The following is a 16,304-nucleotide window of genomic DNA, read 5'->3' as shown; positions in this document are numbered from 1 at the left end:
CTTTTCATTTTATGGGTGATCCGCTTAATGTTGGTTAAAATAGCTAAGACCTGCTGTGCAAGAAAATAGATATTCAAAGACTTTCTCGTCTCGTCTGCTTTAAAGTACAATCGTTGCCAACAACCAACAGTAATGGACTAAATTCACATTGTTGGAAATGTTGATAATTTGTCCTATAGTATCTGATGAACGATTAACAATCTGATTCCGTGTGTGCATACAAAAACCATAAACCCTTTATGTCCTTCTGCACAGCCTTGTAACGACCTTGAAGTTTTCTGCTATTTCTTTCTGACTCCTTACCACTGACACAAAGTATGAGTCGCTTTGCATGATCGTACGGATTGCGAGCAGTTGGTGTTGTTCGAAATGGAATAAAATCTAACGGTGTCTGCCTTACAAGCACGAATCAGTTCTGTATATTCAATTGCGACAATTTGGCATTGCCCTAGATGATCCAGTTGGCATCATTAACACAGTGGCAGTGTGCGATGACTGTCTGAGTGGCCACCTCCCGCGCGGATACTGACTGCAATATGAATTACATTGAAGTGTTGGAAGGCATATCGTAGTAAATTTGATAAAAATACGTGACCGTCGTTCATGATTAGGATGAGCACTTGGCACTTGATTGAATTTCGTTTCCAACCCTCTTCGTATCGATTCGATAAAGTGTAGTGGTCAGTAATATGAAAATCTGAAACGATCGAAGATTTTTAATTTTGAGTATAAAAAGGCGTGACAGATAGCAGGAGGTATGTCAGTTAGCTCTTTACTTTTCATTTGAACAGTGTGAAATACCCTATCTAAGCCTACAATGAGTTTGCTTAAAGTAAGTTATTTCTTCGGTTCTGTTCTTTGGTATGCGAACGTAATTTTGATTGAATTCTAGGTTGCTGTTTTCGCCGCTCTAGCATTGTGCGCTAGTGCAGAGCCTAAACCAAACCCGGGAGTCCTAGCGGCACCAGTGGCATACTCGGCACCACTATTGCAAGCTCCAGTTCTAGGTAGAGCGTATGCTGCTCCACTTGCAGCCTACACTGCATACTCCGCTCCAGTTGCTGCTGCATACTCCGCTCCGGTCATTGCTGCTCGTGCTGCCCCACTTGTAGCGGCTCCTGCTCCAGTAGTCGCTGCTCGTGCAGCTCCACTCCTAGCAGCCCCTGCTCCAATTGTTGCTGCCCGTGCTGCTCCACTCGTGGCGGCTCCTGCCCCAGTTGTTGCTGCTCGTGCCGCTCCAGTTGTTGCCGCTGCTGCCCCAGTGGTCGCCGCTCGTGCCGCCCCGGTGATCGCTGCTCCTATTCAGGCAGAATTCGCTGATTCTTACCCACAATACCAGTACGCATACAACGTTCAGGATACCCTCACCGGAGACTCGAAGACCCAGGAGGAAACTCGCGATGGTGATATTGTCAAGGGATCGTACTCTTTGATCGAACCCGACGGCAGCCGTCGTATTGTCAACTACTACGCCGATCCCATCAACGGATTCAACGCTGTTGTGCAGAAGGATGTACCAGTTGCCGTTGCCGCCCCAGCTGTCGCCGTTGCCGCCAAGACTGTCGTTGTCTAAGACGTTCGAGCTCCTTTTTTCTGAGAATAGGATCAGTCTGAATATGCTGTGTATATAGGACCAATTCCCGTGTGTAAATAGTCATTAGAACCATCATTGTGCTGCGACTTTAAGCAAACATTCATTTGTACATAATTTCCACTGTTGAAAGCATTGTTGCTAAAAGACATGCACATGTACAGAAATGTACAAATTCGTTATAAATAATAAAAAACAAAATTGCAACGCTTATTTTATAAAAAAAAACCTTTGTTGTTATTTTTTTTTCTGCAATGTAATCGAACAAACAACGCTGTGTTAAAATTCCGTTGATTTATCAATTGTGGTTGGTTGCCTATTTGTGTGGACATGGCCTGCTTTGAGTTCGGTTTCTTAGCATGACAAATAAGCTCAAGTCCTTGTTGGCGCGGCTGCTTGTGTTTTGGTGTTTTTATTATTTGAACATGTGACGCCTGACCTATGTCAACCATACTCAAGAGCATACGATAGATGTTACGTTCACCTATGGCATTATATTTGAGTGATCGGAGGTCTTCGTGACAAACTTTTTGCGCTACCGCTTTCTATGCGAATGATCATGTGAATTCAATGCCAGAGTCCTCTATTGATTTATATTCTTCCTTTATAGTCCTCTATTGATTTATAGTCCTCTATTGATTTTATTCGACCTTGTACTTTAAAGCCTCTGTATTAAAGAAAAAAAAACAGTTATAACTTATTTCTTCTAAAGTTCGGCCATGGAAAGTAACAATTCATAACCATTTGAAACAATATCTTCTTTTGAGTATTCTAGGGAAGTGGAACTGAATGCTATTTTAATGGGACTAGTTGACCAATGCGTATGTTCAGATTATTCCATTATTATTTCTCGGTAAGATAATGACGTTTTAACATTGATACAAGAAAGCTTGGAATGTTTTTATAGGACGATAAAAGCGCTCACCACCAACTACGACAGTTCCGGTATGCAGAGTCGTGGTGAAAGGGGAGGTAAAGAATACGATTTTGAGACAATGCCAATCAATCGCAACGCAACAATCATGAAACCTTGGTGAATTGCTATTTATTTTCCGTTGAAAATAGCGTACAAATGCGATATATTAACAAATAACGAATGTATTAACAATTATTGTAATTGCCAATATTCGATGAATAAATTGAATTTTATACGTAACTTAACTTATGTGCACCTGTGGCCGAGTGGTTAGCGTCTCACATTATCATGCCGGGTATTCGGGTTCGATTCCCGTTCTGGCCGGGGGGATTTTTCGTCAAATAAATTTCCTACGACTTGCACGTTAGCGCCATTCAAGAAGACGTAACGTAACTTTTATAAATACAAAGTGTACAATACAACTAAATGAAACATACTCTCCAAAATTTCAAAAAACCAACTCGGAACAATCCTTCTTCTATGTAGTTTAATTTTTTGCATATATTCATATACTGACCATGAAGCGTGACTCTTAAATGAATCTTCAAATCATTGTGTTAGAAGGGGCATGGAACTATATCGTACCCTGAAAGTCACATGATGGTACGATCTAAAATTGATATTTGTTTTCCCAACGTTAAAACGTTGCTATTCATTACCGGGAACATATTTATCAACCCTTTCACTAAGTCCAGTTGCACAAAAGAAAGCTTTGGTGGATCAGGCGAAGACAATATGTATCGAAGAACGTACACTACTTTCTAAAATGAAAAACCAATGACCTTGACCCTATAAATCACCAAGAATTGTTATGTTATTCTGCTTCTCAACTCGTAGCACAACTCCTTCAAAGGGCATTGATTTGACAAAAGTACGTGACTGCAGTACATAATTCGTATGAGCAGGCTTCATTCGGCTTAATTTCTCTTCAACTCCCTTCCTATCAATTCGATGGTTGGTGGTGGTTTGTAATATGAAAATTTGAAGCGATTCCAAGATATTCAATTTTTAGTATAAAAAGGCTTTGTAGTTATCGAGAGGTATGTCAGTCAGCTCTCAACTTTTCGTTTGAACAGTGTGAAATTACATATCTAAGCCTACAATGAGTTTGCTTAAAGTAAGTGCATTTTGTCATCTTTTTTTTTCGTTAGGATGCAAAATTAATTGCTTTGAATTTTAGGTTGCTGTTTTCGCCGCTTTAGCACTGGTTGCTAATGCCGAGCCTAAACCAAACCCAGGAGTCCTAGCGGCACCAGTGGCCTACTCAGCACCACTTTTGCAAGCTCCAGTTCTAGGTAGAGCTTATGCTGCTCCACTGGCAGCCTACACTGCGTACTCCGCTCCAGTCATTGCTGCCCGTGCTGCCCCACTTCTAGCGGCTCCTGCTCCAGTATTCGCTGCTCGCGCAGCTCCACTCGTAGCGGCTCCTGCCCCAATTGTTGCCACTCGTGCTGCCCCACTCGTCGCTGCCCCTGCCCCAGTAGTTGCTGCTCGTGCCGCTCCAGTTGTTGCTGCCGCTGCTGCCCCAGTGATCGCCGCCCGTGCCGCTCCACTTGAATTCGCCGATTCTTACCCACAGTACCAGTACGCATACAACGTTCAGGATACCATCACCGGTGATTCCAAGACCCAGGAGGAAACTCGCGATGGTGATATTGTCAAGGGATCATACTCTCTGATCGAACCCGATGGCAGCCGTCGCATCGTCAATTATTACGCCGATTCAGTGAACGGATTCAACGCTGTCGTGCAGAAGGATATCCCAGTTTCTGTAGCGGCTGAAACCGTCGTTGTTTAAACCATCGCGGTTCGTCTTGGGAAAATTAGGATCAATTTGATAATGCTGTGAACAAAGGACCAACGGGTGTTTGCAACTTTAAGCAATCATTCATTTGTACTTGACAAACACTGTTAGACCAGAAGTAACGAAAAGTACAAACACACACTTTCTTCTGTTTTGTTGCGATTAATAAAAAAATACTTATTCCAAATGTGCTGATGTTTCAATATGAATAAGGTTAGCCTGTGTTAAAGCTCGTGAAAAAAAATGTTTATAAAGGAACAAGGGGCATAACGTAATATTCTAACAATTTCCACCAAATTAGGTGGATGTTTTAAAGAGGTATAGCGCTTAAAGTTGGTAAGACAAAATGATATGAGCGTTGATCTGTCATTTCATAAGGCATATAATGACACCTGCATAGGCCTATAAATTATGTGGGGTTTCCACGAAAAACATGGTTCAGCTCAATAAACGCATTGAGTTTTTCGTCAATTTTACGGTCGACATGATCATCCATCAGAGCAATTTATTCGAGACTTCATAAATCGTTAGCCTACACTAAACTTCTCTTGTTCTACAGGACAACGTAACAGTTCGGCTGAAAAGTCCATAAGGCTGACGTCTAGATGGCGACTATCACAAAGCGTCATCTTTCAATGGATACGTGTCAAAATTTGACAGCAATCGGTCGATTGGTTCGTAAGTTACAGCATTGCGAGTGAAGCAACTTTTGTTATTGTGAACAAATGGAAAAATCCGAATTTCGTGCGTAATTGCATGAATTGGGCTTCGAATTGCTTCCGCATCCACCGTATTCTCAAGATCTGGCCCCCAGCGACTATTTTCTGTTCTGTTTCTGACTTCTGCAGACCTGAAGAGAATGCTCGCTAGCAAGAAATTTAAGACCGATGGTGAAGTGATTACCGAAGCTGAGGCCTATTTTGAGGAATAGCCGAAAATAGTACTATAAATATAAAAATATAAAAATGGATTTCTGTCTGTCTGTCTGATTCTTATGGACTCGGAAACTACTGAACAGCTCGACATGAAAATTGGTAACGGGTGTTAAATAAAAAATGAGAATTTATTCAATCACATATAAAAAAAAAATTTTTTTTCATCGATTTCAGTATTTTTTATTAATAACATAATGTATTTTCTTCAAAAAAATGTCAGTGAATGTTTGAGTAAGGACCGTGGTCTGCTGTTCGACGCAACTTTGTCGCGATACTCTCACAAGAACGTTGTACGGCACTTACGTCCATTTTCCGGATACAATTCCGGATTCTTGTAGTCAGTTGCTTCGTGTCCTTGGCCCTCCAATTGTTTTTATACACTAGGGCACTGAGTGAGCCAAAGAAATCCTCTATTGGGCGGCACTGGGGCAAGTTTGTTGGGGATCTTTCACACGAACGGTATCTTTTTCTACTCAAGATACGCCAGTGTCTTCTTGGCGTAATAGGAAGACGCCTTGTCCGGCCAGAAGACGTACTAGCAGGATTTTATCGAGGCACTCTTCTCGATAGATTTGTTGGTTGATTGCCAGACCGCTCAGCTTAAACCAAGGCTTTGAAATGCCCCGGTCGGAAATGGCGATGTACAACATAACCTTTTTTTCAAACTTGTGCTTGAACTTGTATTTCACTTCAGGTGGTGTGGATTACCTTGTCGCTGGAGTAGTAATTATCATTTCCTGGAATATGCGTTTTGGACAGCGGAAAATAGCTTTCGTCGTCCAGAACGAAAGACGTCCCGCGGTATTTTTTGGTCATCCACCGACACTGTGACTAACCGTCTCAATCTGCTCCTCCGTGTACTCCGGCGACCTCGTCTTCTTCCTGCAGACGATTCCTCCCATCTTGAGGGTCCGATGGATCAATACGTGGGAGCAGCCATATTTCCGACCGGCGTCACGCAGGCTGGTTGCGTCCTTGTTGTCAAACAACTTCTTTAACGATGTCTTCCTCTGCTTCGTCATTATCATCACTGGACGACCACTTCCGACCTTCCGCTCTACGTTCAGGGAACCCAGGATACGATATACCGTACTGACAGGTACATTTTCTTCCTTAAAATGTGCCACCGTGAACTTTTTTCCTTGCTAGAAATGCGTTTCGTAGAACCGTACAATGCGTTCGCGGAGCACGTGCTGTTTCGACGCCATCTTTGCTTTGACTAAATTCAAACTAGCAAAACCAAACACGCCTACTGTTTCTAGGGAGCCCAAAGAGCAATTTTCTTGCTCTTCATTTGTGTTACTGAAAGGTATTGAAAAAAATATCATTTTTTATTTAACACCCGTTATGTAGGGGTTTTTGGGGTCGGGGAAGGTTCTTATGGAAGGAAGGTTTTGTCTGCCATACAAATGAAGACAAATTTCTGCACAACTCGAAAACTAATCAAGCTAATGGAGCCAAATTTGGCATAGAAAGGTTTTAGGGGTCACGAAACGTTCCTATGGTGAATAGACACTCTTCCCTCTCTCTGAGGGAGGGGGGCTGCCATACAAATGAAGCATACATTTCTGCATAATCCACGAATTAATCAAACTAACGGAACCAAATTTGGCATGTGGAGGTCCCATAAAATCAATGCACATATTTCAACCAAACCTAACAATTGAAAATTTTCGGAAAACTCTGAAGGAAAATGGGAAGATTCGAAAAATTCAATTCGCATGTGTTCTACAATTACATATTGACAAGCGTTGTTAGTCCATTTGATGTTTGCGGTAACGAAATTGATCTTCGTTCGAAAGTGGAAATGGATTTTAATGTGATAAAACGCACTCCTATATCGTCTTCTTACTATATAAATAAAAAAGGATCGCCGAATGTGTTGATAAGAGCAAAACTGGAGAAAGGAATTGTCCGATTTAGGTCTTCATTCTATCATATTTTCTATATCAAACATTTATTTCCTGTAACGGCGAAATATATTATTTGCAAGTGGATGAAACATCTTGCACGAGAATCGTGTCTGAAAATAATCTGATATTATAATGTCGCGTTTTGGTAGAAGTGCTGAAATTTTATAGTGAAAAATAATTTTAAAGGGTAGATTAGAAGATCAATCCATGAACAGTTCTGCGATTGGACCCATGAACGTGCGCTTGGTAGGAAAACGTGGATGTGACAACGAAAAATAAATTTTGAGCGGAACGAAGTTTGCCGGATCAGCTAGTGTACAATAAGAATGGTATCGAAAAGTTGCTAGATCGCTATAATCGCTGTATCGCCCTCGAAGGCATTTATGTTGAATAATAAAATTTAATTTTGCCAAAAAAAAAACAGTTTTACCGTGTTACCATATAAACTTTTCAGCCGATCTGTTAGACCGTCAGAGACGTCGTGCAGACCCTCACGGAGATGTATTTACTGCTGTAGAGCGTAGTTTTGAGGAAAACCCGTTTGAGTCCATTCGAAATCATGCTATGTCCATCAGGGTTGCCATAATAAAATCTGTGTTTTTGGTCTGAAAAAATCTTTTAATCTAAGTTTTTTCTCATAAAATCTCATAAAATATCTGTATTAAATTTATTAGTCCCATTTTGAAGCATAATCTAAGCATTAGTTTGGCATATTTCTTATTAATACGAGGATGTCGTTGGTATCTATGTAGAGCCTGCAAACATATACAGTATCAGACTAAATAATAAGACCAATACTAAGGCGCAAAAAAAGCTGCAATATATTGAGGCAAAATACTCGAACTCAGTGTTTCAATCCATCAATAATCCTTTATTTTTCTCTTTCGAAGAAATGAAACATATCCACGGTTAAAAAACAACCATTTATATAAAAATCGTATAAAAATGACCTTTTAGCATTCTTAAATACCAAAATAACGCGTCAAAGTCAGTTCAAAATTCACGTAGGAAAAACAATAAAAAAATATAATCCATTACTTCCCGCACCCTGTTCGGCATGGAATCGACCAGTTTTCGACAAGTGCTGACAGATTCTCGATAGGATTTATATCCGGTGACCAGCCCATGGCCACTTCACGACGTCGACCTTGTGATCAGCAAACAATTTCATCACAGTTCGGGAGCTGTGTTTGGGGTCGTTGTCTTGCATGAATTGCCATTTTAGCGGCATTTCCGGCTCCACATGTGGTAGCAAAATGTCTTCCAATATCTGAGCGTAAAGGTACTCCAAGGTCCATTATCTTGTCGATCCAGTACAGGGGACCAACTTCATGTCAGGAGAAGCATCCACAGACCATGATATTGCCTCCTTCGTACTCGAACGTATTTGTCGTGTACTGTGGTCTCGAAGGCGCATCCAATTGGACGATGTACCCAGCTTTTCCAAAAAGAACCGATTATGTTGACCTTCGTTTCGTCAAACCACAGCACATTCCGCCATTTATTGCTATTTTACCACCGAGTCCATGATCCACATTGGATTGTTCGCAGGCTTTGCAGGCTTGAATGGAACTTTGTTAGAAACCCTTTGATCTCAGCATCATCCTAGGCTGTCGTTTTCCGGGGGAGTCCATTCGATTCCTTTTTCCATGAAGCGCATTGAAAACAAATGTTTTCGATCGTCCTAGGAACTCTGCAATCTCCTTCGTGCCCGTAAAGAACAATCAGTTAAATCATGGATTGGAACACCGAACTTTCTATCAATTATGCGAAAATTGACTGTATCGCCCTCATTGACTTCTTGAGCAACATTGATTGGAACAGCACTTTGGCGTTAGATGATGTTGACGAAATGGCGTCTAGATTCTGCAGTATTGTACGTGATTGGATTGTTGAGAACACGTCTAGACGAATACCATCTGTAACGCCAGCCTGGAGTACGCCACTTCTAAAAATATTAAGACGTGCTAAGAATGCATGCCAACGCAAGCTGCGTCAACACTGCACTAATGAATCGAAGCAAAACTTCCATCGTGCCAGCAACGCATATCGTCAGTTGAATGCTGGTCTCTATCGGTCATACGTGCTGCGTGTCCAAACTAACCTAAAGCGTAACCCCAAAAGTTTTTGGAATTTGGTCAACTCCAAAAGAAAATCGACCAGCATCCCTTCAACGGTTTTTCTTGGTGAGAGTGAATCGACTACCGTACCTGACGCATGTGAATTGTTTTCTAAACACTTTGCATCTGTTTTCGCCTCCAATGTGGCTACTGCTTCTGAAGTTGACGCCGCTGCAGCACACGTTCCTCAGGATTTGATTGATCTGCGCACCTTTGTTGTCAGTCCGCTGGTGGTCGAAAAAGCAATTAACAATTTAAAATGTTTCACTTCTCCTGGCCCTGATGGAATTCCGGCGCTAGTGTTTCGCCGTTGTGCGGCTAGTTTTGCAGTACCGCTATCGCGAATATTTTCCGCTTCGCTAGAAAACGGTGCCTTTCCAGTGATCTAGAAACATTCATTCATGTTTCCCGTATACAAGAAAGGTGACAACCGCAATGTAACTAACTATCGTGGAATAACTAGCCTATCTGCAGCTTCGAAATTTTTTGAGATGATCGTCAAGGATGCGGTATTCTTCCACGTTAAACATTATATATCGCCAGCACAGCACGGTTTTATGCCCGGGTGCTCTGTGACAACAAACTTGTTGGAATTTACTTCTACGTGCATCAATCAGTTGGAGAACAAGGTTCAGGTTGATGCAGTATATACTGACATAAAAGCCGCGTTTGATTGCATCGACCATCAGATTCTACTTGGAAAAATGCGTCGCCTGGGTGCTTCAGACCGTTTTATTTCGTGGTTGTCGTCGTATCTTTCCGGGAGATCACTTCGAGTGGAGCTTGGAAGCCATCTTTCAATACCGTTCACCGCCGCTTCCGGAGTTCCTCAAGGCAGTAACTTGGGACCTCTATTGTTTGCCATTTTTTACAATGACGTCACCACATTTTTGAAACCGGGTTGTGTTCTCATCTACGCAGATGACTTGAAAATTTTTCTCACCGTTAAATGCATTGAGGATTGCCGTCAGTTACAAAGCTTGCTCAACAGCTTCTGGGTGTGGTGTCAATTGAACAAAATGACAGTAAGCATTGGCAAATGTGTTATCATGACATTTCATCGCAAGAAGGAACCAATATCCTTTGACTACTCTCTGGAAAACCATGTGCTGGCCCGTGTCAATCAGGTGAACGACCTCGGTGTGATACTGGATCCGAAGCTTACTTTCAGCATACATCGCTCGACGTTAGCTTCCAAGGCCAACCGTCAACTTGGATTCATCTTGAGGATCTCCCGATAATTCACGGATCCTTATTGTTTGAAGGCGCTGTATTGTTCATTAGTGCGCCCTATTTTGGAAAATGCTTCTGTAGTGTGGATGCCCTATCAACTATCGTGGATCCTACGTATTGAACGAGTACAGAAAATGTTTATTCGTCGTGCTCTCAACTCCCTGCCATGGCGCTGTCCTCAGAATCTTCCGCCTTATCCTGACAGATGTCTTTTGCTAGGGTTGGCTACTCTTGAACGAAGACGGAAACATCAACAATGTACGCTCGTCGCCAAGATACTCAACCATGAAATTGACTCACCCTTGCTGCTTTCCCGCATCAATATGCGTGCGCCGTCTAGAGTTCTTCGCTCAACAAACCTTTTACAGCCCGCGACACACCGTTCTAGTTTTTGATTCGTGTTTTTTAATGTTTTGTTTTGTTTTTAATGTTTGTATTTTAAAATTTGTTTTTTTATGTTTATATTCATTAAGACATTTGTCAGATGAACAAAGAAATAAATAATAATAAATAATAATGATACATTTCGTACGAGGTTGGAGTTTGTTGGACCTTGGAGATTTGTTGAATCCACAGTACGCGACTTCCGTTGACTATGCGCCTTCACGGCTGTTGTTATTGTCGATTATTATCAACAAACCAGGATAGATAAACTCGTCGACCACCTCGAGCTTGTCGCCGTCGATTACAATACTTCCGCCAAGAAGGATTATGTAACGATCAGCCCTTCCCGCTAGCATGTATTTAATCTTAGACGTATTTATCCCAAGTCCAATCAGCCCTGCTTCGTGTTTCAGTCGGGTATAAAAGTCCGCCAACGTCGCATGTGTTCTTCCGATTATGTCGGAGTGATTGTTAGCACTAGACGTCCGTTGAATTTTTGGCAATTCTGAAAATAAACCCCAGAATTCTGGATGCTTAATTGATCATGGACGAGATGTGCGGTTGGGATGAGAGTTGCGTGTACAAAATAACTCTCTGGTTCTTGACTTTGCTGAGACGATCAATTTCCGTGTCGAAAAATACATATTTATACAATATGGTCTGTCTCGTGCGGGTCGGAGAGCAACTACGAATTGTACAGTCTACCAGTCTAGTCTCTCAATATGGTCTGTCTCGTGCGCGAAAATGAGATAACCGATCATTTAGCGAGTTTTACCCATTCGGTTAAAATACACCAATCGGCGAAAGCATCCACCTGTCTTTGAGGGAAGCGACAGTCTTCAATTAAGCAATTTGCCTTTATGTGAGGCGTTTAGTTTCTTAGTAAGAACTTCCGCGATTCTCTACCACCTTCGAGACGCTGCGAGTATGTTGCAGCAACGTTCAGCGCTGTAGTCGTCGTAGGTTCTACCGTGATGGACACTGATGTATTATGTTATTGACAATTGACAGTTTAGAACGCAGTTTGACCATCACCAGGTAGTGGTCTGAATCGATGTTAGCGCCGCGAAAGGTTCTGACGTCGATAATATCTTAGAAGTGCCGACCATCGATCAAAATGTGGTCAATTTGTGTTTCCGTATCGATATTGAAGACTGTGCTGGAAGAAGATGCTACGTATGTCCATGTTCTTGGAGACAGCGAAGTCGATAAGTCTTATGTCGTTTTCCTTGGTCAGCGGATGGGTGCTGAACCCACAAATTACCGATCTAAACTCCTCCTCTTGACTGACCTGGGCGTTCGAACCACCGATGACTATTTTGGTGTCGAGTTTTGGGTAGCTACCTAGATGGGTGGCTGTGAACGTCGATGATACTGATGTTGAAGAAGCGGCCTCGCATCCTCGCATCCTCAATCTGCAAATTCTTTCTTTGAACTCTTCGTTGACTTCCAGCCACCAGCCGAATACTCGTTGCTGTATCTCCCCCATCACGATGAAGACTGTACTTAGTTAATGTGTGTTGCCGCAGCTCTGGAAGATAGTATAATGTCCTGTCCCGATTTTTTTATGAATTTTCCTGTGCGTTTCATTTTTCCGAATGGTGTCAGGACCTGCATCAACCTCCAGTTTCACCGGAGGACCATCGTGCACAGCTCTGTTTAGAGTCAAAGGCTGGCAGAAGGACAATGTTCAGCCCCCCCTGACATAGATAACAGACGCTGTTTTGAACCTTCGTGATTAACAGACGCTCAGATAGACCCCCTTCCAAGTCAGCATACGACCAAGATTTCACCGGGGCTGGTTCCCAAATCTTTATCCCATCTATAGTTACTCGTACCTCAGTCGTCACCGCGGGAAAATAGAGATAGGAGTTACTGGACAAGAAGCTAAAGGGGTCTAATAATGCATTGTTACATTGAATTACATTGAATCATTTTCAATGGATTGATGCAAACGATATTATGTCGAAAAAAGATCGAATCCCGAGCGTTCCAAAAAAAACAAGCAGTGAATAAACAACTCAATATGATACTTCTTATTCATATTCCTAAAAAGTGCAGATGTAATGTAAACAAACTAAATGTTTGCTTTGAGCGGTACAAATCGTTCTCAGCAAAGCAATAAAATATGCAAAATAACTCCCAGGCTCATCACATGTACATGTACATGTACTGTTGATTGCTCGCTGTCTAAAGCGACACTGAAGTACTGAACTTATTGAATATCCCAGTAGTTTTAGTTGAAAAACGAATATTTTTGCAAATGCAATTTATAATATCTCTTTTTTGCTTTGATTTTGCGCGCCAATGCACGCTCTGCACTATGCTTGCGTTGTGCATATTGTGAGAATGTATTCTGAATCGAAATCTGAGTAGCACGAATTGGACCAATCAAAAAGTGGGATTTAGCACATTTGCATAATGCTTGATATTTTACAATTATTCAATTACTTGTTTCAAAAATCATAATACGCTGTATTGTGATAGTTGCGTAGAATTATTAGAATTTAGAATAGTAGAATATATATTTCCAATCCATTGATGCAAACATCTTTGCGATCTTTCAGGAAATGCTCAAATTATAGGCTTTCCGTCAGACATCGTGTTTTCGAGATGGTATGTCCAGTTGACAGAAAGTTGAGAAAAAATTGTATAAAGTGGTGGGAATTGCTTTCATTGATATAATCATCAATATATTGCTATCGGTCAACAACCTTTTGGCTCTATGTTAACTAACTATAAACTAACTATAAATATGCTTATATGATGTTTTTTCTCTTTTCGCAGCTCAAATGAGGCACAGTACTGGTGTTTGTCCCATCATGAGAATGCTGTTCGCATGCGACTCAAACTGGAACCCAATTGGCATCATGACCCGCACATCGCCGCCTCGAACATGAGAGACAACACCACTTCCTCAACGTCACAAAGTAGACGCCTCTCGACGGAACTAGGTCCAACAATTGCACCAGCTGTTGTCGGAGGTGAGAACGTTGATGACGATATTCTGCAGTTGGAAGAAGAAATGCGTAACAGCATAGAACCCCAGGTGTAAGTTGATTGGATTAATAAACCAAAGTAAACCAAAGTTATGTCTTGATTCTCTATTGTAGCCCCGAAACATCTGGCAAAGAAAAAATAGTAATATCTCAGGAATGTGAACTGATTACGCTCATGTCTAGGGTGAAAGGAAGACTTGATTTGACGACAAATCAAATAATATTCTCCGAAATCGGTGCTATTCGTGATGATGGACAACGTAATGATTTCAAATTTCCACTCAATCAACTGAAAGAACTGCATTTGAGAAAATTCAATCTGCGTCGAAGTGCATTGGAGATGTTCCTCGTGGATCAGACAAGTTACTTTTTGAATTTCACCACAAGAACGAGGAACAAAATCTTTACGAAAATTCTTAGTCTACAGCCACCGAATATTCAGTATGGTTCCGGACGCTCACCGGCAGAATTACTGCGATCATCTGGATTGACCCAAAAGTGGGTCAACCGAGAGATCTCTAATTTCGAGTACCTAATGCATTTGAACACAATAGCGGGTCGGTCATATAATGATCTGAGTCAATACCCGGTGTTCCCGTGGATACTAGCTGATTACATCAGTGACATACTGGACCTCAATGATCCTAAGTCGTTCAGAGATCTTAGCAAACCGATAGGAGTAGCTAATCCGAAAAATGAAGCTGAAGTGAGACATAAGTTCGAAAACTTTGAGGATCCATCGGGAATGATACCGAAATTTCATTACGGTACACACTATTCGAATTCTGCTGGCGTTCTGCACTACCTTATAAGAGTGGAACCATTTACATCACTGCACATTGATTTACAAAGCGGAAGATTCGATGTTGCCGACAGACAATTTCATTCCATCCCCCAAACGTGGAAACTGCTGATGGATAATCCTAACGATGTGAAGGAACTCATTCCAGAATTTTTCTACTTTCCGGAGTTTCTGAAAAATATGAATGACTTTGACCTTGGCATTCTTCAAACAACAAAGGAACGAGTTAACGATGTTGTGCTGCCAGCATGGGCTAAGTCAGCTGAAGATTTCATTGCGATTCACCGGAGAGCCTTGGAGTCGGAGCATGTTTCGCAAAATTTACATAATTGGATCGACCTCATTTTCGGATACAAGCAAAAAGGACCCAAAGCAATCGAAGCGCTGAATGTGTTTTATTATTGTTCATACGAAGGGGCTGTGGACCTGGATAAAATTACAAATCCCGTAGAACGTGAAGCTGTCGAAGGAATGATCAATAACTTTGGACAAACCCCTTCACAGCTTTTAAGAGAAGCCCACCCAAAACGGTTATCTCAGGAAGAACTAACAATAAAATTGTTGAAATTGGAATTGAAGAAACCTGACCTAACACTGATTCTTGATCGCGTCAATAGTATTAACTGTGAGCTGTCCAATGAGAAAGATCCAGTGGTTTATTTGAGTACACCACGGAGTCCGCCTCGATCATTCCTGCAAACAAGTCCTGATATGTTGATATCGGTAACAAAAAGTGGTATTCTTGGCTGTCACAGCTGGATGTCGTTCGACAAGGAAAAAGGATTTCTGCTGGAAACTGATGCAACAACATCCAACCTGAAGTATGCAAATAACCGCTTCGTTGCATATTAATTCAAACGTTATTAATTCACATTTTCTCCACTGTGCTTAGAAATCGCAAGAAACTGATCGGTCCATTTCATCCCTCAATTAATTTGAATTCGAAATTGTTCGCCGTGAGTATAGATGGTAAATATTTATATGCCGGTGGCGTATGGGACAATTCAGTTCGAATATTCAACATGGCACGAGGGAAAGTGGTTGCCTCGGCGATTCATCATTTTGGTAGGAGTCGTTTGTTTGTTCATAACGAGACGCAATTAATTTATTGGGATATTTCGCGATTCAGACATCGTAACCTGTGTGGCGCTGGACAGTTGTGGGTCATTCCTGGTGACTGGTTCGAAGGACTGTACCTGTGTAATTTGGTCAATCAACAACGGCAACTCGAGTGCCGTTGGAGGAAGCATACCAAATTTTCAACCAAACACAGCGGCGTTGAACCAAAATCTGGCCGGAAATGTGGTCGGTAGCGCCAATGTGATTCATCTTACAAACAATCTGACGCCTAAGCCAGTACACACCCTGTACGGACATGATGCTGCAGTCTCGTGCGTGTCCATCATGACAGAACTGGACATCGTGGTCTCGGGTTCTTTGGTATGTATGAAAGTGTTTTCTTACTAATCACATCTAAGCATTGCAACTTCTTTTACCATCAACACAAATGAACTCAAAATACGGTGGAACCCCGACTATCCGCGAGCGGGTGATCTGCGGTGCGGATTATGCGCGAAAGCGAGTGCCATAGTAAATTCATAGGCCTT

The 16,304-nt window shown here is 41.8% G+C and overlaps 2 protein-coding genes across 4 annotated transcripts in view; both read left to right on the top strand.

Annotated features, from left to right (window-relative positions):
* The window catches only part of LOC129779742 (neurobeachin-like protein 1), a 230,308-nt gene that overhangs the window by 194,804 nt on the left and 19,200 nt on the right, over positions 1–16,304 (top strand). For all 3 annotated transcript variants that reach the window (XM_055787400.1, XM_055787399.1, XM_055787401.1), the window contains 4 exons: positions 13,684–13,947; positions 14,010–15,518; positions 15,590–15,762; positions 15,827–16,137. In XM_055787400.1, the coding sequence (XP_055643375.1) occupies positions 13,684–13,947; positions 14,010–15,518; positions 15,590–15,762; positions 15,827–16,137 (2,257 nt within the window). The remainder of the gene's footprint in view (positions 1–13,683; positions 13,948–14,009; positions 15,519–15,589; positions 15,763–15,826; positions 16,138–16,304) is intronic.
* Positions 716–4,498, top strand: LOC129778689 (calphotin-like). Its single transcript, XM_055785754.1, has 4 exons — positions 716–832; positions 893–1,564; positions 3,604–3,624; positions 3,688–4,498. The coding sequence occupies exons 1-4, from the start codon at positions 818–820 to the stop codon at positions 4,303–4,305; spliced, it is 1,326 nt and encodes a 441-aa protein (XP_055641729.1). The 5' UTR covers positions 716–817; the 3' UTR covers positions 4,306–4,498.

Source organism: Toxorhynchites rutilus, chromosome 3, assembly GCF_029784135.1.
Source record: "Toxorhynchites rutilus septentrionalis strain SRP chromosome 3, ASM2978413v1, whole genome shotgun sequence".
Taxonomy (NCBI): domain Eukaryota; kingdom Metazoa; phylum Arthropoda; class Insecta; order Diptera; family Culicidae; genus Toxorhynchites; species Toxorhynchites rutilus.
The sequence above is the reverse complement of the archived record's forward strand: the minus strand, read 5'-3'. Positions and strand labels throughout refer to the sequence as shown.

What these genes read in the sequence shown, in the direction of transcription:
- LOC129778689 (XM_055785754.1), top strand. An exon ending in CCGTTGCCGCCAAGACTGTC is followed by an intron (nt 1,565 to 3,603) that starts GTTGTCTAAGAC and finishes TACATATCTAAG; the next exon opens with CCTACAATGAGTTTGCTTAA. An exon ending in CTACAATGAGTTTGCTTAAA is followed by an intron (nt 3,625 to 3,687) that starts GTAAGTGCATTT and finishes TTTGAATTTTAG; the next exon opens with GTTGCTGTTTTCGCCGCTTT.